This window comes from Pongo pygmaeus, chromosome 1, assembly GCF_028885625.2.
Source record: "Pongo pygmaeus isolate AG05252 chromosome 1, NHGRI_mPonPyg2-v2.0_pri, whole genome shotgun sequence".
Classification (NCBI taxonomy): Eukaryota; Metazoa; Chordata; class Mammalia; order Primates; family Hominidae; genus Pongo; species Pongo pygmaeus.
The window spans coordinates 56,995,806-57,022,765 of record NC_072373.2 but is presented as its reverse complement, the minus strand read 5'-3'; the positions used below and the strand labels follow the sequence as shown (position 1 = coordinate 57,022,765).

Sequence of the window (26,960 nt, the reverse complement as noted above, 5' to 3'; positions counted from 1 at the left end):
TGTGCCGTACAAAGCATTATATTGCTCTGATTTCATAAACTGAAGTTGAACTACACTTTTTCACAGAAACAAAACCATGCTTAGAAATCTGCCACAAATATCTACACATTGCTCTTGAATTCCTCCAGGAATTTCCACCTACTCATGCTGTTACTCTTCACTCTATGATTTATTTGTTTTTCAGTCCCTGTCGATACTTAAGTTTTACTCTGTAGGGAGATTCTCATGTTTGACTCCATTAAGCAAGCTTTGAAACTGACACTCGCACGGGGTGTTACTTCCAGAATCTTCCTGCCAGCTCCTTGCATCCACACCATGAGAAAGAGCAAACATTCCAAATCCCAAAAAAATGAATTATTTGGGGTGAGGAAAAGTCTTGACTATGACACTGAAGATTTCCTGAAGAGATCCAGCATCCCAAGTGTCCTGAGGTGGGGAGGAAATCGCACAACTAGCACCCAGAGAAAATGAGTGCTATCCACAAACAACCTAGATCCTCCCAAACTAAGGCTAACCTGCCCTTCACTTCCTACATTATTGCTACATCTACGCAGCTTCTGACTTTCCAAAGTTTACTTTCCTTTTCTAGTCCCAAACTTATCTCTCAGGTTTGATAAATTCAATTTTCTTGGGTTTGAATCTCATAATTATAAAAGACAAGTAAGGTTAATCTTCTATCTCATTGGGCCCCTAAATATTTTAAGAAACACTCCATCAACCACATTTTGATCTTCTTTACTGCTGTTTTATTCTAGCATTTCTTTACTCCTACCTCTCTGTTTCTCTCTCTCTCTCTCTCCCCTCCCAACCCCCCCACTCCCCACCCCCCAACACACACACAATTGGAGTAAATCCAGGACAAGGGCATTCACAATCTTACCATATTCTGTATTCATTAGACCTTATCTTAAGCACTGTGTTCAATTCAGATTTTGAAGGCATGTTAACAAACTGTAGAACAACGGAGTCCAGAACTGCTGTAGAGGACCAGTTGAAGGAACTAGCGAGGTATAACTAGAAAAGATACTTTTTTAGATCCTTCAGTTGTTAAAAGTCCCTAGTAATCTATTACAAACAGATTGATTTTAATAGTTCTCAACCTTTTGCTAACATGTGTTTGCAGTGATGTCCTATGTGTTTGTACTCAGTTCTCTGTCTTTTTTAAAAGGGAATTTTACTTTAGACTATACATTTTCTAAAACTAGAAAAATTATTTTGGAGAAAAAGGTTTGAGTATTACTTTGAAGATTTCATGGAGCTGCTGCTTCCAATCATCTGAACACTTCAGATGGTCTGATAATGTTAGATAAAACCTCTTTATCAGTAATGCACTGGAGTCCTACAGCACTACTTTCCATATTCAACAAAACCTCTCTTTGCATAGATACGTGTGTGTAAAAACAGAACATTCATACTGAGGCCAGAGTGCCATCGAAGGTAATTATAGAGACAGTAAAATCCTTTTACTCTGGGAAAAATAAAATGCTGGGTGTCTCACAAAATTTCAGAACCTGATTTCAAACGGATCATAACAAAGAGGAGATCAAATTTAGCATGGTGGACTGCTCGACAGGATATATTTGTAAGTATGAGATTCTATAAAATAGTTGATAAATACAAGACTATTGGCTTGCTATATAAATGACTAGCAGATGCTGATTTCAATGGTAGAACTTCTGGGAGTGTTAGCAGAGGTTTTTCTAAGAAAAAAAGACAAAGTAACAAACACATATTCTTTTGCCTGGCTTTCTATATTTAAAACAAAACTTAGAGTCACTCCTTATATAAATGAATCTTCTAAGTTGGGCAACAGAGGAAATGCTACAGTTTTAAAGTATATTATTTCATTTTATGTTTTTGTGTATATTTTCATTTTAAATATTTTTCATTTTATATGTTTAGATAAAAACATATTATAAAATCAGACATATCTGAATTATTTGTTTCAAAAATCATGCATTACCAAATTATTAGTTCCATCACTTTGTTAACTGTACTGAACCCAGGTGTGGATTATTATAAGGTTTATCTGAAACATTGTTAATCTTGATTTTGTAGAATTTTTTTATTCTTTTATGTTATGCTTAAGCACAACTATGCACCAATTTCTTGAATTTTTTAAAGGACAAGAAATTTGTGTGCTGTGGTAAACAAAATCTCGCTAAAATATAAATTGCTCCAAATTTTACTAAATTTTATGTAACATGCTATATCATAAAATAAAGAAAAACTTAAATGCAGATATATGTAAACAGACAGAATTGCTTTAAGAAAATTTACTTATTTTCATAATACTTTAAGATTTCATTTAAATAATGGAGGAAACAAATCTAATTCTGGCATACTACTAATACAACTCAATCCATTACCTATGCATTTATAATCACTCTGAGAATTAGATTCTATCAGTGAAATGTATTTCTTTTAAATAATTATCAGGAGAAAACAGTGGAGGCAAAATCATCATGGAGACCTAAACTTGTTCTAAACACTCTGTTTCGACTGTAAAAGTACACACTAGTTTTACCAAGAAGGTTTTGAAAAACAAAAAAGAAAAGCAAATTAATACACAATGTTAAGATAAATATAGATTATTTAATTAAAAAGTAATGGAAAAATACAAATTAAAACAGTGAAGAAAATTTCATAATAAGCCATGATATTGACACAATTTTAGATAAAGAGTTAATAAATAAAAATGGGAATAACCATAATCCAGCATTTCTGAGGTGGAAAAAGTATTTACTTAAAACTTAAGAGCATTTATAGTAATCTTTGCCAAATATGCATTCTCCAGGAAGCACACAATAATCTTTTTGTTTTTGTTTGGTTTTGTTATTATTTTATTTTTAGGTCAATGGAATGTTTCCACATATTATACCACCAACATGAGAAAAAAATGATCATTGTTTATTTGAAGCTTGGTGAGTTTATCCACAGTTTAAATCAGTTCTACGTCATGCCAATTTAGATCACTCTTTCACTGGGAATTCTCTTTTTGCCAAAGTAGATTTGTAGTTCTATAAAATATTTAAAGTTATTTTTTATTTTTATCAGTATTGACTACTTGAACTCTAATTTTAAGGGTACAACTGAAGATGCCCTTGGTTGGATTTAACTAACAAAATAAATTTATCAATAGGATGTTTTAATCAAATCCTTATCCTAAAGAACTTTACTTTTGTAAAAAATTAGAACATTCCCTTTATGGAATTACCAAGAATATTTCTTAGAAGTTCTCAATTGTAAATGTGAGAGGATTTCATTCTGCCACTCTATATTGGTGCTATTAAACTGTCGATTGAGATGTATTATTTAATGATAAACATTGTTGAATGTAGGATTGTAGATACTTCTTTTTAAACCACTGGTTATTTTGCAAATTCTTTGTCCTCAGACTGTGAATTATATTTTCCTATTTTGTCAGATGATATTCTAAGGCTGCCTTTTCTCTTCTCATTTTAGAGGTATGAGAATTTTAATTTCTACTTCTGAGCATCTGCCTTCTATCTTCCAAAATTACTTTGGAATATTTTGTCATTATTTTTCCCCTTGTTTAATCTCCTTTTTCCTTCAGTTTAAGCCTTACATGTTCCTTTACTATAATATTATTAGTGTTTGGGTTGAAAGAGATAATAAACTCAGGTGGTCAGTCTGACCTTTTATACCTGAAGCTGGGTTAAGTGTTTTTGAATTTATCTCTTTGTTTCAATGTAGAGAGCATTGTAAGGATGGGGGTGGGGGGTTCTGTGATATTCCAACAAAATGGTGGTACATGGTACGTGTGAATCCAGTAGTAATCAATAGAGAGAAACACAGACATGTGGATGGACTTTCAGTCCCAGAAATCTTAGAATACAGGTGGGAAGGCACCAGGCTCTGGGCACAGGAGCAGAACTCTAGTCACTGGGACAGCATCCAGTCTCCAGTCCCATTTCCTAAAGGACAGGAATACCAGAGAACTTCTTATAGTCTATTTATTCCATGCACAACAACTCTTAGGGTCTATTTATTCTATGCATAACACATGTCATACACAATTCTGTCACTAAATATTTTCTGCAATTTAATCATTGATGCTTTTATGACATTATATTCTATTTGTATCCCATAATTTAATAAATCTGTAAATGTTTGACTTAGAATGCTAACCAACATATAAACAGCTACTTATATGTAATCATCAAATAACATTCGAATGTAACAATTTAGGAAACTTAAAGTCTAGTAGGAGTAAACAAATCAGAAATATAAATAACATTATATCTATACATACTGCTTCTTTTTCAATGTCACCTAACTAATAAGTTGCTTGGACCAAAGAACCCTCACTGAATCAGTCATGTAGCTGAGCACAGGGCTACTATTAGTGTACACAGAGTCTTTGCTGGAATTATTAAAAAGTAGCCTTTTCACCACATGGATGAAGCCCCACTTGGCTTCACACCTGGCAAGGGGAGTGTGGTTGGATCTCAGCCATCTCTCTCCTTTTGGACCAGGCATCTCCATAGAGAGAACAACCTGAATAATTGCATTTAAAGGGAAGCTGTGGCTGAGCTGTCCTCTTGTCCCTTTTTTCTGTAACACTCAACCATGCCTGAGCTCTTCTGGCAGCCCCAACCCATCAGTGTGATACACACACCCAGATGTCTGTAAATCTCTGTTGTAGACCCAACTAATTCTAAAGCTGGGACTCAGCCATTAATATAATGTGTGAACAATAGAAATATAGAAACATGGGAACAACAAAAATGAAGAGAAGGAGGATTTGCAGATTATATGTTGACAAGTTGAATAATGAATAAACTTAATGGGGAAAACTTGTGAGATCTGAGATGAAATTTAAAAAGAGGAAGAAATGCGGTCTAACAGAATATATGTTTCCTGGTACATACAAAAGAACTTAGGAACTATTTCATTTTTCTAATCTTTACAGTTCCGTTTTAGAGAAAAGGAAAAGGAAATGAGAATCTGAGGTTTAATTAATATGTGCAAGGTCACACAGCTAATAAGAGCCTGACCTCAAGCACATGTCTGTCTGGCTTCAGACCCCAGAACTATTTGAATATACTCTGCCAACTCGCAGGAGCTGTGGGAAGCCCCTAAACTCTAGTGCATCCAGAAATTACTTTACCTTGACTATGCTTCAGACCTTAGTAAGTGTTGCATACTAAGACCATTCTGCTTTTGCCAATTTCATTAAATTTATAAAAGAAAATATGATAACCCATTAATAGACATACATTTGAGTTACAGAAATCACCACAGTAAAAGGTCTGAAAATGTGTACACATAGCTCCAATAGATCAAGTGAGAAGACAGTGGGACAGAAAAACTATTGCTAAAAATAGAGGGTAGGGGAGAAGTCAAGTCTCATTACAAGATAGGGATGACTAATTATACTCACAGAGAAGACATGTGAAGGAAGTACATTTTTTCCTATCCTCCTACTTAGAAGATAAGCTGCGAGTCATTGTGTAACTACATTTTATAGGTGATCACAGAGATGAGGCATCTTGAAACTCGAACTAAGTAGCTTGAAATTTGAACTAATGTAGTTCAAGGTCCAATTACACACAGGACCAGCTATTGACAGCCAGTCAATGTAACAGTTTTTTAGTCTCAATTAATTCCAGTGTTCATTTTCAGTCAGATTTATCTTTCTAGAAAAAGGTTTTTATTTTCATCACACTGCTGTTTAAAGACCTCAGTGGATTACTTCTACCAACAAATTAAAGTCTAACATCTTTAGTCCGGTATTTAAGGTCATCTAGAACCTAACTACACACACAAACATATCCCTTTAATAAACTCTCCCTTTTGCTTAAATATTGTGAATCTCTATTTGCAATCGGAAGAGTCCTAATAAGTGAATTAATCTATTCCCCTTCCATTTTCTTCCTTCCTATAGATACAAATAACTTTATTGCTTCTTGGTCCTCCTCACTTATAGTAGAGACCTACATAGAAAATGAAGTTGATCAGACCACATTTCTCATATGTTCTTATCTCCAAACCTGCAAATGAACTTGAATCTATACCTATATTTTCACTAGTTACAAGAGAATAGTAACTATTTCCTGTATTTCCACTTCTCCAATGTCTCAACTCCTACATTCTGAATTCTAGCCCCTCCTTCTTCTTCAGGAACCTGAAATTCTATTGGTTTTCCTTCTTTCTTCTGTGTTTTCAACCTCTGTCTATGTACCTTTTGCCAACTTTAGAGTATGTCACTCACATTGTAACTTGACTTTATTGTAACAATGCCTCCTAGAGAGACATGCAGGCCAGAATCGTCAAATGACAAGAATCTGCCTCTCTGTCATTATTACGTCTTTCTATCAACAGCTTTCAAGGAAGAAAGAAAAAGAAAAAGAGAGAGAGAGAGAAAGAAAGAAGGAAGGAAGGAAGGAAGGAAGGAAGGAAGGAAGGCAGGAAAAGAAAGAGGAAAGAGAGAGAGAAAAGAAGAAAGAAGGAAAGAAAGAAAGAGAAAAAAATAAAGAAAGAAAGGGAGGGAGGAAGGAAGGAGAGAAAGAAAGAGAGAGAGAGAAGGGAAAAGGGAGGGAGGAAGGAAGGAGAGAAAGAAAGAGAGAGAGAGAAGGGAAAAGGGAGGGAGGAAGGGAAAGAGGAAAGCAGGGAGGAAAGAGGAGAGGGAAGGAGGGCAAACAGAAATTACAAGCAGCCTTTCATTTGTCCTGGGCTTCATTTTCTCTTGCTTTCCTCCTTGTTTCTGCCCTCCCTGCTCCACTGAAACCACTCTCAGCAAGGTCATTAATGAGCATCTTGTGAACAAATCTGACATTTTTTGATCCTTTGCTCTCTTAATCGCTTCCCAGCTTTTAACACTCCATTGGCCACTCTTTCCCTTTTGATAAACTCATTCCTTGGTTTCTGTGATACTGTGTTATTCTGATGCAAGCTCCTTTTACACAGCCTTTCTCTTAAATATTTGTGTTCAGAAACTCATATTGGGCTGTCTGCTTTTTACAGTTCACACTGTCTTCCTGGACCATCTCATCATTTTTTTTTTGTTAGGGGGGGCTCCTCTTATGTGTTTTATGAAAATAGCCCACCTTTATCCTGAAGCCAAATCTCTCACCTCAACTTGTTCTCTTCTGTCTCACCTTACATATCCAATGGGTCAACAAGTTCTAATAGTTCTTCCTCCAAAATGTCTAAAATCTCTCTCCTTCCCTCCATCTCCACTGCCACCTTCCTAATCATCCCTCACCTGAACTCCTGCAGTCACCCCCTAACTGGTCTCCCTGATGACACTCTTGCCACACTGCAATTCATTCTACTCACAAACCCATTTCAAATCTTAACATGTCTATTCTGAATTTTAAATCCTGCAATGATTTCCCAGCTTCTTACTGTGAAATCCACGGCCTGTATGGCTCAACATGCTCGGCCTCTGCCTAGCATTACACATTCTCCCACCACTTTCTTGCTGCAGTGAACATTTTTAAACATGATTATTTGTTCAATCTTAACTCTCTAAGCCTCTCAGCTCACTATCTCACTCTGTCTGCCACATGCTAAATTCATGTGGAACATAATTCCTCTTTTTTTTTTTTGAGACAGGGCCTTTCTTTATCATCCAGACTGGAGTGCAATGGTGCGATCACGGCACACTGCAGCCTCAACCCCCTGGGCTCAAGTGATCCTCCCACCTCAGCCTCCTGAGTAGCTGGGACTACAAGTGCACACCACTATGCCCAGCTAATTTTTTTTTCTTTTTGTTGGAGAGACGGGGTCTCTCTATGCTGCCCAGGTTGGTCTCAAACTCCTGGGCTCAAGAGAGCCTCCTGCCTCAGCCTTGCAAAGTGTTGGGATTACAGGCCTGAGCCACAGTGCTGAGCCTAAATACCTTTTATTTCCTCAATGGGACATAACTCATTGCCTCTTAATCTTTGCTCAAGTTGCCCCTCCTTCACTCAGCACACTCGTGGATATCCTGCTGGTTCCAGCTCAGATATTACTTAACTGGGCTGCCTTCACTAACCCCTCAGGTCTAGTTAGGTTCTCCTCCTAGGTGTATTCATGACCCCTGTACTTCCTGTATCCAAGTCCCCATCACATTTCAGGTTTTTTTGTTTTTGTTTTTTGTTTTTGAGATAGGGTCTCACTCTGTTGCCCCGGCTACAGCACAGTGGTGCAATCACAGCTTGCTACAGCCTCCATCTCCTGGGCTCAAGTGTTTGTCCCACTACAGCATCCCAAGTAGTTGAGACTACAGGATGACCAGCTAATTTTTTTTATTTTTTGTAGAGACAGAATCTCACCGTGTTGCCCAGGCTAGTCTAGAACTCCTGGGCTCAAGCAATCCTCCCCCCTTCAGCCTCCCAAATTGCTGAGATTACAGGTATCAGCCACTGTGCCTGGCCCATCACATGTATTTTAATTGCTTGTCAGTGAGGACAGAAGAGGACAGACAAGATGTATATTGATCACAGGCAGCCAGAACTTGGCCCATAACAAGTATTCAACAGACTTTTGAATGAATCGTAAAGACTGATATAAAAATTCACAGTTTATCCTTAATAATTCATTATATATGTATGTATATATGTTTAACAAATCATTTCCAGCTTTAAAATGTGGATTTAATAACTCTTAACAAATTTGTTAGTTGTTTTTTTAAAGTCCTGAGTTAAAAACCTTCTATGATATGTATTGTTATGTAAAGGTGCCTGAGATAAATAAACTCTAACTGAATTTTAAAGTCAAAGTTACTGTGCCCAGAGTAGATAAAACCAAGATAAGTAGCACCCTTAAAATTCACTCAGAAGGTGCTTTATTTTTTATTTGGCTATTTACACTATTTTACTTGTCCAGTTAAAATGAGGCTCTTTTTTAATACATTAAGAGAGCTTTCTAAAAACAAGAATTGTGGCTGGGCACAGTGACTCATGCCTACAATCCCAGCAGTTCGGAAAGCTGAGGTGGGCAGGTTGTTTGGGCCCAGGAGTTTGAGACCAACCTGGGCAATGTGGTGAAACCCCTTCTCTACCAAAAATACACAAAAATTAACCAGTCATGGTGGCGCATGCCTGTAGTCCCAGCTACTCCAGAGGTTGAGGTGGGAGGGTCACCTAAGACTGGGGATGTCAAGGCTGCAGTGAGCCATGATCCTGCCACTGCACTCCAGGCTGGGTGACAGGGTGAGACCCTGTCTCAAAAAAATAAAAATAAAAATAAGAATTGTCCCAAAAGGTAAGCCTTGGGAGTTGGTAAATTCATTATCGGTAAGCTCTAAATGAAAAGATCTTTTTCAGAGATTGGTATTTTTTAAACCTCATTGTTTAATAAATAGGCCAGCTGAGTAAAGTCATTTACAAATCTAAGCACATATATTTTTATAGAATATTTATGAGAGATGAGTCATTTTATTCTCCTCTCTCCTCCCAACTCCCCCAGTGACTGTATTCCATTAACTTCAAGAACCCATCTTTTCTTATGATTTATAATATTGTATATTCCTTAGAAACTGACTCTAACATATAATTATTTTAAATGACTAAATTATACAAATATATACTGTATTTCCTTAGAAAAATGAGCAGGCAGAATTGTTGGATTTGTAAGATGTGCAGAGATGAATCTAAGAGGCCCCTTTCAAAGTAAGTAGCATTTAAGTTTCTATGGTAATTGTAAAGCATATTTATCAGATAAACAGGTACATATTTATTAAACTGCTATTGTAACATATTTTGTTCAGAAAGTAAAATTTGCATTTACACATGAGTCATTTCACCAGAAGAGCAGTCATATGTTACTAAGATTCTTGTTTTCATTATTCATGGTTTACACTTGAGAATTCAGCAAGTTAAATGCTTTAGAATCTATTTTGAATAGTCTCTGTTCCTTTTAAAAAACAAAGAATATTGTTTGTGTTAAAATGAGATTCTTCAATCCAAAATATTTTCTTGGTTCCAACCCTCCACATACGAAGTGCCAGAGAGCTCCATCCCTAGATAAAGAAGGTGAGACTGGAGGAGGAATCCCTAGATAAAGAAGGTGAGACTGGAGGAGGAATCAAATGTTAACCAAGCTCCCAAGTCTCTTCCTCCACACTTTTCTATAACTCAAAATGTAGCCATTTGGATGAGAACAGTGAAAAGAATAATGCCTGAGAAAAGTAACAGACCTTTGCATTGGATTTCCTTACCTGAAAGAATTCCCAAAAGTTGAGAACCCCTGTTAGATTAACCATGAGTGCCTAACATAGTCCATGTCCAGCCCTCAGTTCTGGCCACACCTTTCTGTATGGTCAGAGCCCCTGGCATGAATGCTCTTTCACTAAAATACCAAAACGTCCAAAAAGGCTTACAAGCTACTGTGTGGCAAGGAGAAGGATGCTGCAATGGTGGTCAGAGGAGATAGTAAGACCCAAAGCTCAGCATTTTAAATGACAGTGAATGCTACTGAACTGCACAGGTGCGTCCAAGGACAAAGGTATAACCTGCTAATTAAGGGACAGCTCTCCTTTCTTTGAATGATTCCCATGGAGGATCACTGTCAGAGCTCGCATTTCTTCTATCTGCCTTATAGACTTACCATGAGAAACGGGGAAGACCAAAAAAATTAAAAATCACATTCATGGAAAGCTGCCAGATAACAGTTATTTAATAGGTGCTTGGCATTCATGACCTAATTTAATTTTCATTATAACATTGTGCGATAGATGTTATTATCCCTATTATATAGACAATAAAATTGGGGTTTGAAGATTTTAAGTAAGACCAAGGACAATTAAGTACAGCACTGGGATTAGAACCTAGGACTGTGAGAGACTCCAAACATTCTTCATTCCTTTGTCTACAACATCAAGGTATCTTAAAATGCTTTCATATCTGTTTGGTATCCACTGCCCATCTGCCCAGAAGAATGGAGGGGACACAAGGGAGAACTTGTATCAGGAAAAAAGGTATTTCAAATAATCCTAATAAAGGCACCCGGATAGCCATAGGCCAGCATTAAACTTGTGAGAACCTCCGAAAAAAATTAAAAGCAAAAATGGGTTCAATTAAAAACAAATTGTATTTCCCATTTTTACCCCCAACCATAATTACTCCAATCATCTCTCCCCATAAAGCTCATGAGTCTTAGAGACAAAAGAACTCTCTTACCAACAATTACCGACATTTAATTTTAAGCTAACCCAACACATTGATGACTCTTCACTCGTGTTGTAGATTTTATTCTTCCCTATATAATGGGAATGATTAGAACGGACAGGCATTCAATAAACCTTGCCTAGCTCTTTCCATTTCACCAGATTGAAAAGGTTATTTTAGGTTACTTTTTCTAAAGTTTTAACAAGAGAAAAGAACAATGACTCAGACACTATTTCATGGAAATGTTTTTTGAAAGCAATCTTAACACAGTACACTGTTAAGCCTCAGTACTGATGCAAGCAGTCCATCCAAAACTGGCAGGATCCATCTGAATTTTTAGAAAACAAAAGATATCTGACCTTTTAACGACTCCCAATATTTTTCCATGTTCTAGGATATTTTTTAATCTCTTTAACTAATCCTCCTTCATTGTGTTAAGAACCTGCTAATGCTGATGGCTGTTCCTGCAGCACTAATTTTTAGGCTGCTAATTTTAGGTATAGCCAATGGACAGTGCTTGCATGTGTCTATAGCCATCTCCAATTATCTAGTTGTTGAAAGCAGAACAATTAAGAATGCACCATAAACTGAATGGCAATAAACACATTGGCTACTTCTGTTTTATTTCCAACTTTTATTGTAAGTTCATGGGTACATGTGCAGGATGTGCAGGTTTGTTACACAGGTAAATGTCTGCTGTGATGGTTTGCTGCACAGATCATCCTATCACCTAGGTAGTAAGCCCAGCATCCAATAGCTATTATTCCTGATGCTCTCCCTCCTCCCACGCCCCCACCCTACAACAGGCCCCAGTGTGTATTGTTCTCCCCTATGTGTCCATATGTTCTTGTCATTCAGTTCCCACTTATAAGTGAGAACAGGCAGTATTTGGTTTTCTGTTCCTGCATTAGTTTGCTGAGGATACGGGCTTCCAGCTCCATTCATGTCCCTGCAAAGGACATGATATTGTTTCTTTTTATGGCTGCATAGTATTCCATGGTGTATAAAGTTACTCGTATTTGAGAATACAGTCATTTGCCAATTCATCTCATGAAGCTCACCAAAATGAACAGAATTCTGGACTCTTTCACAACTATTTTCTAAATGGTAAATGGCTTTGTTTGTACTGTTTAGGTAAAATGTAACTTGACATAATACACCTTAATAAAAATTAAAACTGATACAAAAAAATTCTAGCAAATAGGAGATTGAGAAAATACTAGCTTTAGGGTTACTAACTGTATTATGTGAGTGAATGCAAATAGTTTTTGTGGATTAACTCTAAGATTCTAATAGATAAATAGGTAAACACGTGGCTGGTGGCAGCGGCAAACAGTGCATAACCCTTTTAAAAGCAATTTGGCAGTCTGTACCAAAAACCTCAAAAATCTGCCTCTTTTAACAAACTTTGATTCTACTGCTAGTGCCCTGGAATTACTCTAATCATGTGGCCATGGCAAACCTTAAACACAGCTGGGCTACATTTGAGTTTTAATGGTGAAAAATGAGAGAAAATCAATATGCTGTTTGGCAATAATTATGTAAACTATGGAATCCCCCCCTTGTAGCATATTTCACCATCACCATAAACAATATGACTATCAATTATTATACATTTGTAATTATAAATTATAACACTACAAATGATTAATACAATTATGATGACCTAAAATGCATAAAGTATACACACACATAGTGTGATTACTTCTTGATTAAAAACACACAAATACAAACATAACAAAAAGACTTTAAAAAACTACATCAAAATACTAATAGTGGTAATTTATTAATAGGGAGATTATAGGACTATGGTTCTGTATAATATTTATTAAATTATATTTTCAAGTCTATACTATTTGCATAATTTTTATAATTTAAAAAATTTAAATAGTAAAAATAAAATGTAAAATATCACAGGAAAATAACTCTCCAACCAAAACCACACACAAATGGAATGTAAATATATTTTGGTGTCATTTTCAAGATAATATAATTTTACTTGGTTCAACAAAAACCTTGAGAATATTTAGCCCAATCAGTGCTTTTTGTTTCTTTTCAAAGCCTTACTTTGGAGGAAGTGTTACAGTGGACCCAATCTTTTGAAAATTTAATGGCTACAAAATGTGAGTATTGCATATCTGTCATCTTTGAATAACTAGCGAGTTCCATTCTTAGAGGTAAAGGTGGGGTTGCCAGATGATGAATGTATGCTATTCTTCTCACAGCCTTCTAACTGGCAACTGACACAGTTAAAAAAAGAAAACCTGAAAATAGTTTGTTGTGTCAACCACTATTATTTTCTCTGGTGTTAATTAAAACAAGATTAGTCACTGTGAATATTCTTCACAAGTATATGCACAAAATCCCTTGGAAAATATGCTTAAATAGTAATGCATACCATAGCCTTCTAAAGTTAGTATTAAACAAAAAAACTTAACTCGCTGTTCTTGCTGCCTTCAAAAGTAGGAATAAATTTGAGTCTTGCTGTTCTAAAACTCCTCCCTAAAGTTTGTTTCAACTTTTTCAGTGTCTGATTTAAGTGGGACTATACATGGGTCTGAATATAGTTGTAGGTAAGTGTCAACATTAACATGGTACAAATAAGAGATATCAGCAATGGATGTGACAGAGATAAAGTCATGGGCTCAATGCAGGAAAAATAAAGGAGGACGTGCATTCAAGAGAATAGTCAATTGCGTTTGGGGTCAGAAAAGCTGGCCCATTGTAGAAAATGATAAAACCAGAAGACAGGTACAGAAAAAAAAATGTAGGGTGTAGACACAGAAAATTCTCCTGTTGAATTTGGTAGTTTTTTTTTTAAATGGAGTTGGTTCCCCTCAATGCTTGTTAATTTTTGCCTATAGACCTGTCTTTTTATTTAAGATCCCATTTTAGCCTCTCTGTGAATGTTTTATCTGTTTAGAGCTATGGACTATGAAGGAGAGTTGGCCGTGCTACTTACATGCTTTAACTAGTGGGGTGTACCAGTGGCTATTCTGGGCAGGGTACCTCCTGTTCCTCATGGAGGTTGCCATACTCCTGAGGCACTACCTGCTCTTTCTGACTCAAGACCCTCTTTAGTATGGACTCAGTTGTCACTGCCCAGCCCAGAGGGTAATGGCAGTAGGTGTAGATACTTGGCTACTCCTGCTGAAACACATTAATCAACCATTCTGGCACTTACTTCTGCCCCATCCCTAGGGCTAGATCTACCTCTACAGGCTTAGGTCACCACCTGAGCTCTCATCTTTTGTAGCATGCCTTTCCAATGGGCATTTGGGGCCACAGTTTCTTTCTTTGATGGTATTCCTTATAGTTTATAATCCAATTTGCCAGCATGAATGTGAACTTTAAACAAATATATCTTCTGGGTCAATTTTAGAACATTGAAATGGGATGAAGAGACAAAAGTGTATATTCAGTTAACTATATTGTAAATTTTTGTCCCAATCATCTGTAATACAGATTTTGCCACCTTGCTAGATTGATCTCTTTCTTGGAGTTTCATACTCTTCATCTACAAAATGGGAATAATATCACTTATCCTTTCAGGTTTATTGTGTAGGTGAGATATAAAACATCTAGCTCAATGCCTAATATAGATTAAGCAAACAATAATTGGTAGTTCCTTTTAATAGTAATAAAGTACATGTCTTTGAATATCATTCTTTTTTCTCTGCTGCCTACCAACAAGCCCAAAATCTTGGTATTTAGTGCTCTCTACACCCTAACCCAAAACATTTTCTAAAATTTGTCTCTAGCTATGCCCTGTCACATAACATGCCCTCCACCCATGTGGGTCACTTCATTTTCTACTTGTACATCTATGATTCTTCTGCTCCAGGCTTTTGTTCAAAGTTCTTTTCATCTCTAGTTACTCTGCTCATCTTTGAAAGTCAAATTCAAGTGCCACTTTCTCCAGAAAACTGCTTAGAAATTTTTCATTTATCTTCTATTTTGTTAGTATTAAAATTTATTCTGCTTTTAATTGTAGCTAGTTTGTGTATTGGGCTTTTTATATAGTGGCTTTCTCCCTAGATTATAAATTCCTTAAGAGCACAGCTTGCCTCTCATTTACCTTTCAAACCCCTGAGAGACTAAAAATGTGCTTTGTACCCAATGAGCATGCAATAAATGTTCCATGAATAAACACAAGAAAAATATTAGTGAGAAAAGTTCAAAACACCAAGCTATATTATGTAAGTTTCTGTGCCAGTCCTGGAAACCTCATAAACAAAGTGAATAGGCTTAATTATTTGGCAAGGATTTCAAGTGGTCATCTGCCTTGCTAGAATCAGCAATTTAGAATTCTAGTGTCATGAGAATAAGCAAAGGCTCTAGCAAAGATGAGAATAGGAAAACATCATACTGCTCTTTATAAAAGCCAGCAAAAATAGGGTAAGAGCCTTTCCAGAAATCATATTACTATGAAGTTCATGTAAAAATTCAACAATCACATAATAAGTAATAAAACGAATCATTCTATGGATGATCCAACCAGTAAGACAAAACTAAAAATACAAATATTAAATGTGCCAGAGAATAAAAATGTGTTTACATTAACCAAGGACATTAGTAAAATGCATGCTCTAGCTGAGATATGCAGATGCATATTTTACATAGATTAAAACATTATTTCTAAGAACATGTAGCTCAGACACACACATGAAAAAGAAATATATCAGCCTGGGTCTCAATAGATGAACCGAAATTGGTTTAGAGATGTTTTAGGGAGCCATTAAGTCATAATCATCAAAATACAATTAAATTCAACATCTCAGTGGGAAAAGGGGATCCAAGAAAACCATCAGTTTGAGAACAGAACTATGGCAAAATCTGAAAGTTAATTAGAAATTAAGAATGTTAGCAACTTAGATACCTTTTAGATAATGCTATTTAATGCTACATTATTCACAAATAATTTTTTAAATATCAAAGATTTTTTGTTATTTATATATTTAAATATCAAAGATTTTCTTGTTATTTATATGAAACATAACGTACTCAAATAGAACTAAAGTAGAGAGACTAGCTAGAAGGCTGCTACAATAATTCAGGTAAAATTGGAACTCAGTGGGGAAGACAAGGCCGGGGGTAATTTGCATATAAATGCTAACAAAAGTCATAGGGCTATGAGACCACTGAGAGGGAGAGTTCAGATAGAGGAAAACACACCCAGAGATGAAACTTAGGTGTGTGCTACTTCCAAGTCCAGGTAACCAGAGAGGTCAGCAAAATGGATGGAAAAGGAGCACAAAGTGAGGTAAGAATGACGAAAATAGTGCGTTCTTGTGGAGGCCAAAGAAGAGAGTGTTTCAGGAAGGAAGCTCTGAATTGTCAAAGACTGCTGAGAAGTCAGCTGAGGTGAGGAAGGAACAGTGACCACTAGACATGGCAATATGGAAGTCAACAGTGCCTCAATAAGAGCAGTTTCATGGGTATGGTGGAGACAGGTAAAACCAGAGGAAGCGATACACAGTATAAGGAATCATTGACATAAGTTTTGCTGTGGAGTTCTGCAGAGAAAAAAGCAGAGACTGGAAGCAGGAATGAGGTCAATACCGAAAGTTTGAGTCAATAGTTGTTACTAGTTATATTTGGGAAATACAGCAATATATTTGTAGGATGATGGCAACCATTCATGGGGAAGAAACTGATGACACAGAAGAGAGTGGAGATACTTATAAGAACAATAGAGGAATGCAAAGTGATGGAAAAAGCAAAAGTAGGAGGGAACCAGAAAGAAAATTGTTTGGCCATCCCAGAAAGGAACAGGGACACTTGCCTCTCAGGAGAGAGGTTATAAAGGAGGAGTACAGATGGAAATACTCTGGTTATTTCTGGAAAGAAGACGGTGAATATCCATCTGACTGATCTGTGCTCTCAGTGAAGTTTGAGGCAAGGTCGCCAGTAGATTGCTCAGGAGAGGATGTGTTAGTATGCTTTAACATAACAAAAGAGGAGGTATAAAATAGTTTCTGCAGATTTAGAGAACCATGATACTATGGAAGGCTCATTGGATGACTGGGCAGTGTTGAGTGTCTGTTTAAAATCTGAAGTTATGATTTCAAATGCGAGACCACAGTTGTATATTTTTCTCCGGCTTGTTCAGGTTGCCCCAGCACACACACAGAGCAGATATTAAACCATTCCGGATAAGCAAGTGCTCTGAATCACAGAGTTTGCTTCAATCTTTTGATCAAAATCATCTATGAATGTACTATTTTCCACCCTTTCTAAATTACCACAATCCCATGCAGACCACCTTAGAAATGCCAGTTAAACAGTGTGGGATTGTCATACTGCTGAAGGCAATGAAGGCTGCTCCATATCATGAACCATCTGTGTGGGCTGGTGCATCTTCATCAGCATCACGGCACAAAGCAGGCAGTAGAAGTTACTGATGGTTATTGTTGCTCCCTTTTGTACATCCTGATCCCAAAGACAGAGTCATTCTCTCAGCCTTTTTCATCTGTGCAAGCTCCTTTGCTGCACAGTGTGATTGGCAGTTTCCTACACTATCACTTATTCTAATCTCTGCTAACTACTGCTGTTGCCATGGTTCCCTTCATCAACCTTTATATTACCTGCACTGTCTTGCCTCTACCCTTTCCACTTAGCACTTTTTGTCTTTTTTAACTTCTCATGCACTTCTTCACCTTGCAAAGGGGGGAAAAAACCTGGCCTAGAATAGACATCACTGTCCAATTAGTACATTTTTTTTTGGTATTGCTTTCAGAAAACCAAAAAGCAATAGCATTTCAGATATAAACCTGTGGTCTTTAATGCTTCCTAGATGTTGAATAACTAAGGTCTGCTGCTTCACTTTTCAAGAGCCATAGAGAGTCATTTTAAAACAGAAACATGAGGGATCCAAAATCCCAAATTGACATGTGTTTATTCAGTGCCTGCTATATAGCAAGCAGTGTTGAGGCACGGGGTACATGAAGATGAATAAGCTGCAGTCCTGATTCTCCAAGGGTTCTCAGGTGAATGGGAGGATAATGGAAGGAAACCACAGCAAAGAGGGGTGGCCTTTGTCACTTGGGCAACGGGAAATGTTGAGGGGGATAAATAATGGATTTTTGCTTTTAAGATTTTTCTCTAATAAAAGTACAGAGGAAATTGAAAGCAGGATCAGATAGATGAATCAAGGCTTCTTCAGATTCAATGGTTTACAAATACACCTCAAAATTCATAAACAAAAATAATACGTAAAAGAGAACAGAAGGTAACGCAATAAATGTAACAGAGATAGTGTCTTCAGTATATAAAGAGATCTGAAAAATTTAAGAAAACACTAGCAATGCAAAGAAAAAACAGACAAAAGATTTGGAATTCACAGGAAAAAAAGAAATGGCCAGTAAAAATGCAAAACTGTTTAACAATTATATTTTAAAAATACATATTTAAACAATTACAAGTTACTGACTTCACCCCATTAGACTGGAGAGGGTGGAGTACGTCAACACTGACACTGCCATTGGGAATGAAAAATAATGAAATCCTTCTGAAGGCAATTTTACAATATGTATCAAGAGTCTCCAAAAATATTACATCTTCAACCTAAAAATTCTATTTTAAATCAATTATTTTCCCTAAGAAAATAGAGGTGAAAAAGTTTATAAGCCAAAATATTCAATGTAGGCTAACTTATAACCAAGAAAAGGGGAAACAATCTAAAACAATAATAATAGAGTAGCTAAATATGTTATGGCCTACCCCATCAACAGAATATTATATGATCATTAAAAATGAAAAAGAGAAAGTGTTTGCTATGTGCTATTAACTATGAAAGAATAAGAATGATACAAAATTGCTTTCACATTATAATGCCCATAGGATCATTCCAGTGTGTATTTGTGTTTGTGTAGATGAACGAATTCTAGTTAGGTAGGCAATTATTCATGAACAAAGGATTAAAAGAATAAAAGGAAATATACCAAATTGTTAACAGTAGTTATTACTTTACTAGAAGTTTTCTGCATTAAAAACGACCCACAGAATTGAACAATGAGAACACTTGGACACAGGAAGGGGAACATCACACACCGGGGCCTGTCATGGGGTCGGGGGAGGGGGGAGGGATAGCGTTAGGAGATATACCTAATGTAAATGACTAGTTAATGGGTGCAGCACACCAACATGGCGCATGTATACATATGTAACAAACCTGCACGTTGTGCACATGTACCCTAGAACTTATAGTATAATTTAAAAAAATTATTGATCCACAGAGGACTGATTCCATAGATATGGAACTCAAGGATTCAGAGGGCTGACGGTATGCCATTATGGAACATTTTCCTCTGAAGACAACAATGTATTTACACATTTTATTTTCAGCCATAAATAACAAATATTAATTTAAATAGAAAATTAAAAAAATACATTAAAGTAAAGGACCATAAATTTGAAAAAAAAGACCCACAGCTCTTTAAGCTGTGTTTATAATATTAGTAATATTAATATTAATAACAAAGGTAGAAGAAAAATCAGAAATTATTAACAGCATAGAAGCCACAACAGAGAATGTTAATAAAACTGAAGCTTCACTGTAAAACTCCACACATACTATGGTAGAATTATGAAATATATTATCCCCAGTGGTACAGATTGAAAGTAAAATGGATTTTAAATTGGTTTAGAGGCATTTCTAATGGTACTGCAATGTAGTGCACCCTTGGGATTTCCTGCCTGGTGTAAGCCTTGCAGTCTTACAGAAAAAATAATTCTGCAATAGATGGGCCACTGTTCTGACTCAGCCATGAGAAAGCCCACATTTCCCTTCTGCATCAAGAACACTGGCATGTGTCACCTTGTGTGTCATAGAAATACTAATTTTAGTGACTAGTTTTAAAACAACAGTCTAGAGATTCCCAAAGGCACCACTCTCACTTTTTAAGGGAAAAGTATACACTATGTATGACATAAGCCATTCCTTCCATCCTCCCAATTTAAATGAGCAATTCTGATGTTTATCGCTTATTCACTCTGTTCAAGCAGAATCGCAGTCTTCTTCCTGAGCATAATGTTCAGGAATGAGTATCATTTAAAACTTCAGAACAGCCTACATTGCCTGATTTAGAAAAGGCTTTTCCACCTTGTAATTCACTTTTGGTACGAATCAATCGAAATTCTAAAGAGAGCAATTCAGTTCTGACTTTAATAATTACTAAGATTCCTGGAACACTTTTACACAAATGCATTTTCAGCCGCTAGCTTGAGTAACTTGCAGCATATTCAGACAAAAGTTAATCTGATGAAGACAGAATTCTGTAAAATATGCCAATCACATGAGTCCACTGATTCTGCATGCTAGAATTATATCTGAAACGTCAGACAGGCTCAAGTAGTCCAGTTCAGCTTTCGCTAGTCATCACATGGTAACAAGTGACATAAAATCCTAGTGATTTACATTAATAAAGGTTTACTTCTTTTTCATGATACACAACAGCTAGGGTCAGCTCCAGCTCTATTCCATGTCTTCATTCCAGCCTTCAGGCTAAAGGAGCAGCTCTTTTCTAGAATATGCTCTTCTTGTGGTGGCTGTGGGACATGGGAAATAGAACCACATGATAGTTCTTAAACCTTCTGCTTGAACGTGTCCATGGCACTTTTGCATGTATTTCATTGACTAACACAAGTTCAATGGCCAATGCTGACATAAACAGGACATGGAAGTATAATCCCCCTACACAAAGGTCAGGAAATAACTGAGGAACAATACTACAATCTGCCACATCAAGTATCTGAAATGTACCATATTTTTAATAGTATATATAGAATACTTTATATCTATGCAGTATATATAGAATACCATATATCCATGCAGTATATATAGAATAATACAACTTGGGATCTATAATATGTGTATTTATGTGTGGAGGGATAGATAGATAGAGGAAACAGATCGTGAAGACAGAAAAAAAGATAGATGACAGACAGACAGATAGATAGACAAATAGATAAGGCAATGTATATATGGCTTCAATAGCAAAGTACTTTGGTATGACAAGAATTGTAGAACCATTTGGCCAGCCCAAAAAGAAACAGGGATACTTCTTCCAATCCATCAGGAAGAAAGTTAAAGAAGCCAGATACAGATACAGTTGGTTCTAAAATGATAACCTATAAACATTTTACTACATAATTAAGCTAAACATAAACACAAATTCAGAATACTAGCTTGGAATCTAATATTAGTTTCCAGATCATTTTCCTACCCCTACCTACTCATCCACTCAACCCATCCAAGTAGCCTGTGTGACTGGCTCTCATTCCATGATCCATAGATTTGTATCTGCTATCTCATTTTCTTTCTGTTCCATAGCTAAGTACAAACCATATAAATATTGGCTTCCAACTTTACTTGTTAAGCCAGAAACACCTTAACATTCTATTTTTTTTTTATTTGTTCATTTGTTTGTTTGTTTTTTGGTTTGCCACCATTCAGCTGTCTCTTTAGGAACTGGAGTACCAATTCCTGCATCTGTGTTCTCTGTTCCCAGCTTTCTGTGCCTATGGTGAGACAAGACACAACTTAGAGTCACTTCGGTGTGAAAATCAACTTCTTGTTTGAAATCTAAGTTAAAATATATCCCCCTCACATTGGATAGGAATATCTAATCTATATCATTTTCTATGTTACATTTATATAATGCCTCCATCTCAAGTGTCCTCTTAACTCATCTCATGTTATGTCCTTGTTGAACCATATCCCATGCAGTGTCCTGAAGGCTGCATTTGCTCACGTGATAATAATAGTCCATGTTCCAATTTTGAGTATTCCTAGGATGCAATATTTACATTCAGCTTTCCCCAATTCCAATGCCTCCTTAGAAGAGATCTACTTCTATTTGAGCTCTTTTGCTTGAAGACAAAATACTTCGTTATCTTTGTTCCTATATCACTGCTAACAAAGCCAAGCTATCAAGGAGCCTGGCTTTCTAGTGCTGGAAAACTTGATCTGATCTCTTAGATGAAGATCCAGGAAAATATGATCTTACTCAACATTTCCATTCCATCTGGCTACCATTATTTCTCATAATAGTAAATGATATTGACCAAGATAGTGTTAATCAAAATCCTATGCTTTTGGAGGTGATAGATATGTTTATGGCATTGATTGTGGTGATGGTTTCTTGGGTGTATACTTATCTCCAAATTCATCAAATTGTATTAAATTATGTACATCTTTTTGTAAACAAAATATCCTACGCTAACAGTCTCTAGGTGGTTATTACTCAGTGTGCCTACACAACATCAATTGAAAGTTACATTGTTGTTTTATCATATAGCAATCCAATTCCTTGGATATGCGAAAAGACTTTCTAGTCTAGTCTAGTCAAAAAAAATTAATATCTGGAACCTTGAGAATACTTGGTCCTCCCAAAGATTCCAATTAATATGTTAGATTTGTGAGAGCTCACCTAATCCTCCTCTTCAAATATTAGTACCTACAAAGTAGTGTCTCAATTGGAAAAGCTCCTCCTAGGCTTATCCTTATGTACGCACTCCAGAAAGGCAGCTTAAGATCAGAGCTGAAGATAAGAATCTCTGGCATCAAGTGTCATGTGATGGTTACGCTGCACATAATCCCTGTCCTGTACTAGATTCTGAGATAGTTTCCAGCATCGCGTCTGATTTTTCATTCCTTGTCTGGTCCCTTATTTCTGGCTTGAACCATAAAGCATGAATATGAAGTTGAATTTTTCATCTATCTGTGTTCTGCTCTGATTGGACATTGAGAAACACTCCAGGGTGTACAAACTAATTAGAGTATCACTCTTACATGGATGGATATTTTTCTCCTGACCTTGACCTACAAGTTTACATTCGAAACCCTGCTCTTACCCTACAGTTTGGCATGAGGTCTTAGATTTTTCATGTCAGCTTCATGATTAGAGCCCTGTCCTCCTGAGCAGCTTAAGTCCTTTTCCTGGGCTCTGTGATGTCTCCTGTCCTATCTGTCCTAGACTCATCCACACTGGTAGGTATTTTGCTCTGAGTGACTCAGAATAAATGGATGACCTCACCAGTGATCAGCATTGTCAAAGCACGCTTCAGATGTTAGCTCTAAGTGTGTGATAGACATGAAAATTGATATACAGAGATAGATATAAAATATTTACTTGTTAAATAATTTGTGAGTTTTTAATCAGGCTTTTTTTTAACTGTATTGCTTAGAATTTTTTGGTGATTTTGACCCATGAAAATAAACTGATTTCTCCTCTACTTTTAGATGGTCCAGTAGTCTATGCAGCATATTTAAAAATGGAGCACAGTGAGGAGAATATTCAATTCTGGATGGCATGTGAAACCTATAAGAAAATTGCCTCACGATGGAGCAGAATTTCTAGGGCAAAGAAGCTTTATAAGATTTACATCCAGCCACAGTCCCCTAGAGAGGTAACTACATGACAATGACAGGAATGGAAATCAGTTCATCCCTGCAAGGGCATTAATATCTGTCAAGCATCCATAAGTGCCAGGCACTTTACATCCAGTATCTCCTAAAATGCTATAAATTCAGTATTGCTAACCTTATTTTACAGATAAGAAACCTGAGACTCTGAGAACTTGTCCAGTGTCACACAGCCGTTAAGTGGTAAAGATAAGATTCAAAATTAAATCTACCTGGTCCCAAAGCTTCTCCTCATTAAATTATCTTAATTTCTAGGAAACTTAAAAAGAAAAAAAGGAGCCTGTGGCAAAAGCATTGGCCTTCCCAGCAGGAACTATAAATACCATGAAGAGACATTTGAGAATCCTGTGTTGTTGGGCAATGATAAATAAAATGTCTGTTAAGGGAATAAAGAGAGAGGACAGTATATGAGATTTCTATCATAAAGGGCAAGCCTACATTGTGGACGTATTCCAGAACTCTTGTCTGGAAAATACTTGGTTTATTGAAATAGCCACTTCTCCCCTCTATTTATCCACTTCTCTTCATTTTCTTCCCACTTCAGAGCATATTCAGTTAAATCAACATTTGTGACTATTAACGGAGATAAATTTTTAAAAAGCACGAATTTCTCTTTTCTTTTAAAAGACGTTTGTCTTACAAACTTCCTGATTTGTAGACTGCTACTAAGAAACCACTGCATCTTCCTGAGTAATCCATGGTTTCGGAAATTTCCCTGGCCTTGAGCCTCATATTTTTTTCTTTTTTGTTCTTCTTGGATGTGGAGTTGGATATTTACTTTTAAAAAATCAAAATGTTTATTTTTTATATATCTTCTTAGATGCCTATAAAACTACAAAGAAAATTACCCTATTCCACTGAAAAGGAGAGCAGGGAATAAATTAAACCTTTCTATTATATGTACCTTTTTTTCAACTATGCTTACTTATGCTGTACATGTAATTTCACTTTTCAGATTAACATTGACAGTTCGACAAGAGAGACTATCATCAGGAACATTCAGGAACCCACTGAAACATGTTTTGAAGAAGCTCAGAAAATAGTCTATATGCATATGGAAAGGGATTCCTATCCCAGATTTCTAAAGTCAGAAATGTACCAAAAACTTTTGAAAACTATGCAGTCCAACAACACTTTCTGACTATAACTCAAAAGTTTAAATAGAAAACAGTATATTGAAAGTGGTGGGTTTGATCTTTTTATTTAGAAGCCCACAAAATCAGGAACACAGTACAAATAAAACAGAAATCAAACTATAAGTTGATTTTTAGTTCCTAAAAAGAAACATATTTCAAAAGCAATGGAATCTAGAATTCTTATAACATGAATAACAAAATGTACAGCATACCTATGTAGTTCAATTAATATATAAGGAAAAGGAAGGTCTTTCTTCATGATACAAGCATTATAAAGTTTTTACTGTAGTAGTCAATTAATGGATATTTCCTTGTTAATAAAATTTGGTGTCATAATTTACAAATTAGTTCTTTAAAAATTGTTGTTATATGAATTGTGTTTCTAGCATGAATATGTTCTATAGAGTACTGTAAATAACTTGAATTTATAGACGAATGCTACTCACAGTACAATCAATTGTATTATACCGTGAGAAAATCAAAAAGATGTTCTTCAGAGACATTTTATCTATAAAATTTTCCTACTGTTATGTTCATTAACAAACTTCTTTATCACATGTATCTTCTACATGTAAAACATTTCTGATGATTTTTAACAAAAAATAAATGAATTTCTTAATTTGCTCTTGCATTTACATTGCTATAAGGATATAAAATGTGGTTTCTATATTTTGAGATTTTTTTTCCTTACAATGTGAACTCATCATGGTCTTGGAAATCAATAAAATCAAATATCAACTAAAGACTTACATGATTTTTTTCAAAGACAAAATAAATATATTTTTCAGTACAAATTTCAAAAGGCCTAAATTTGGTATACAGTAAGAATATATAATATTTTTATTTTCCATAGTTTTCCTGGAAAGTTTAGATAATTTAACACATTCATTAGATATTACCTTCCTATCACTTCAAAATATTAAAACAATCCAGATTCAACATCCATAATCAGAAGCTCATAGTAATATTTACAAGTGTAAAAGTTGATCTGTTCCATTTTGTAATTAAAAGGGAACAAATTAGAAATTTCAAGTCTTGTATTCCTGAAGGAAGAAAACATTCAAAAATGATTTTCCCTCTTGGAATTATTTTAAAATATGCATATTTTCTCTTAGTTTTGAAAAGTGGCTTAAAATAGACTTATTTTACCCTTCTGCAGATGCAAAGTTTTTTCTGTCTTTCTAGTGATTCACTAATTGGTTTACCACTGAATTATTTATTCCATGAGTCATTACATTTTATTGTTACCGAGAAGTGTAAATTTAGTTAGAGTCAGATGCTTCTGTAGTTCATGAAATCACAGGCGTTTTTCCATAGCGCTGTCCACTTTTAAAAGATAAGCAATGTGAGTAACTACACAGCCAATCATAGCATAGGTGCTAAGAAGGGCTAAGTCACTAAACCACCTTGCCTCCAGCTTTGAAACCAAAAAAGCCTAGTAAAAAAAAAAAAAAAAAAAAGTGAATAAACAAAGAAGCATCGCTGATATGATTTAAATACACTTAATTCTGCACAATGGAAACAATACTGAATTCATTGTTAAGAAAGTTGGGTTTCAGTTCTGGATTTCCCAGGTTAGCTATATAAATTTCTTTAGGTCTAGGTAAACTATAGAAAATTATACAAATTACTTATTCTCCCTGCTCCTCAGTTTTCTCACCTTTAAAATGAGGTGATTGAAATAGATAATACCTTAGTTCCTTTCCAGCTTCAAAATCCTGACGACCGTCAGTACTTTTTTTTTTTTTTTTTTTGAGACAGACTTTTGCTCTGTCGCCAAACTGGAGTGCAGTGGAACGATCTCGGCTCACTGCAACCTCTGCCTCCCGGGTTCAAGTGATTCTCCTGCCTCAGCCTCCCAAGTAGCTGGAACTACAGGTGCGTGCCACCATGCCCAGCTAATTTTCCTATTTTTAGTAGAAACGGGGTTTCACCATGTTGGCCAGGATGGTCTCGATCTCTTGACCTCATGATCTGCCCACCTCAGCCTCCCAAAGTGCTGGGATTACAGGCGTGAGCCACCGCACCCGGCCAGAAAGTACTTTTAAATTACTGAGTTCTTCATTACCTGAGGGGTTTTGTGTGATATTCCATTGCCTTTCCTCTGATTTCATAAATGTAATACAATGCCATATATTCAAAACAGAATTTTGCCAAAAAAACACTCTTCTAAGATCATGTGTTCAGATGTTTGTAAATCGGGAACTATCTCTGGCCTTCCCACTTGCTCCCTTAACTTAGGCCTTCCCACACCATTCACTGCTGAAGCTGGTGTTC

At 36.0% G+C, this 26,960-nt stretch overlaps 1 protein-coding gene across 2 annotated transcripts; it reads left to right on the top strand.

Annotated features, from left to right (window-relative positions):
- The first annotated feature begins 911 nt into the window (after window positions 1–911).
- On the top strand, window positions 912–25,477 carry RGS13 (regulator of G protein signaling 13). 2 transcript variants are annotated; one of them, XM_063647824.1, is made up of 7 exons: window positions 912–1,008; window positions 1,509–1,582; window positions 2,854–2,924; window positions 9,555–9,623; window positions 13,182–13,243; window positions 23,365–23,531; window positions 24,503–25,199. In XM_063647824.1, the coding sequence occupies exons 4-7, from the start codon at window positions 9,559–9,561 to the stop codon at window positions 24,686–24,688; spliced, it is 480 nt and encodes a 159-aa protein (XP_063503894.1). In that variant the 5' UTR covers window positions 912–1,008; window positions 1,509–1,582; window positions 2,854–2,924; window positions 9,555–9,558; the 3' UTR covers window positions 24,689–25,199. The 2 variants fall into 2 exon arrangements, with proteins under 2 accessions (XP_063503894.1, XP_054295438.1); XM_054439463.2 differs by lacking the exon at window positions 912–1,008 and having other exon boundaries at window positions 1,407–1,582; window positions 24,503–25,477.
- Window positions 25,478–26,960: the final 1,483 nt, after the last annotated feature.

What these genes read in the sequence shown, in the direction of transcription:
- RGS13 (XM_054439463.2), top strand. Translation starts at nt 9,559, where the DNA reads ATGAGCAGGCAGAATTGTTGGATTTGTAAGATGTGCAGAGATGAATCT. An exon ending in TCTAAGAGGCCCCTTTCAAA is followed by an intron (nt 9,624 to 13,181) that starts GTAAGTAGCATT and finishes TTCTTTTCAAAG; the next exon opens with CCTTACTTTGGAGGAAGTGT. An exon ending in AAATTTAATGGCTACAAAAT is followed by an intron (nt 13,244 to 23,364) that starts GTGAGTATTGCA and finishes CTCTACTTTTAG; the next exon opens with ATGGTCCAGTAGTCTATGCA.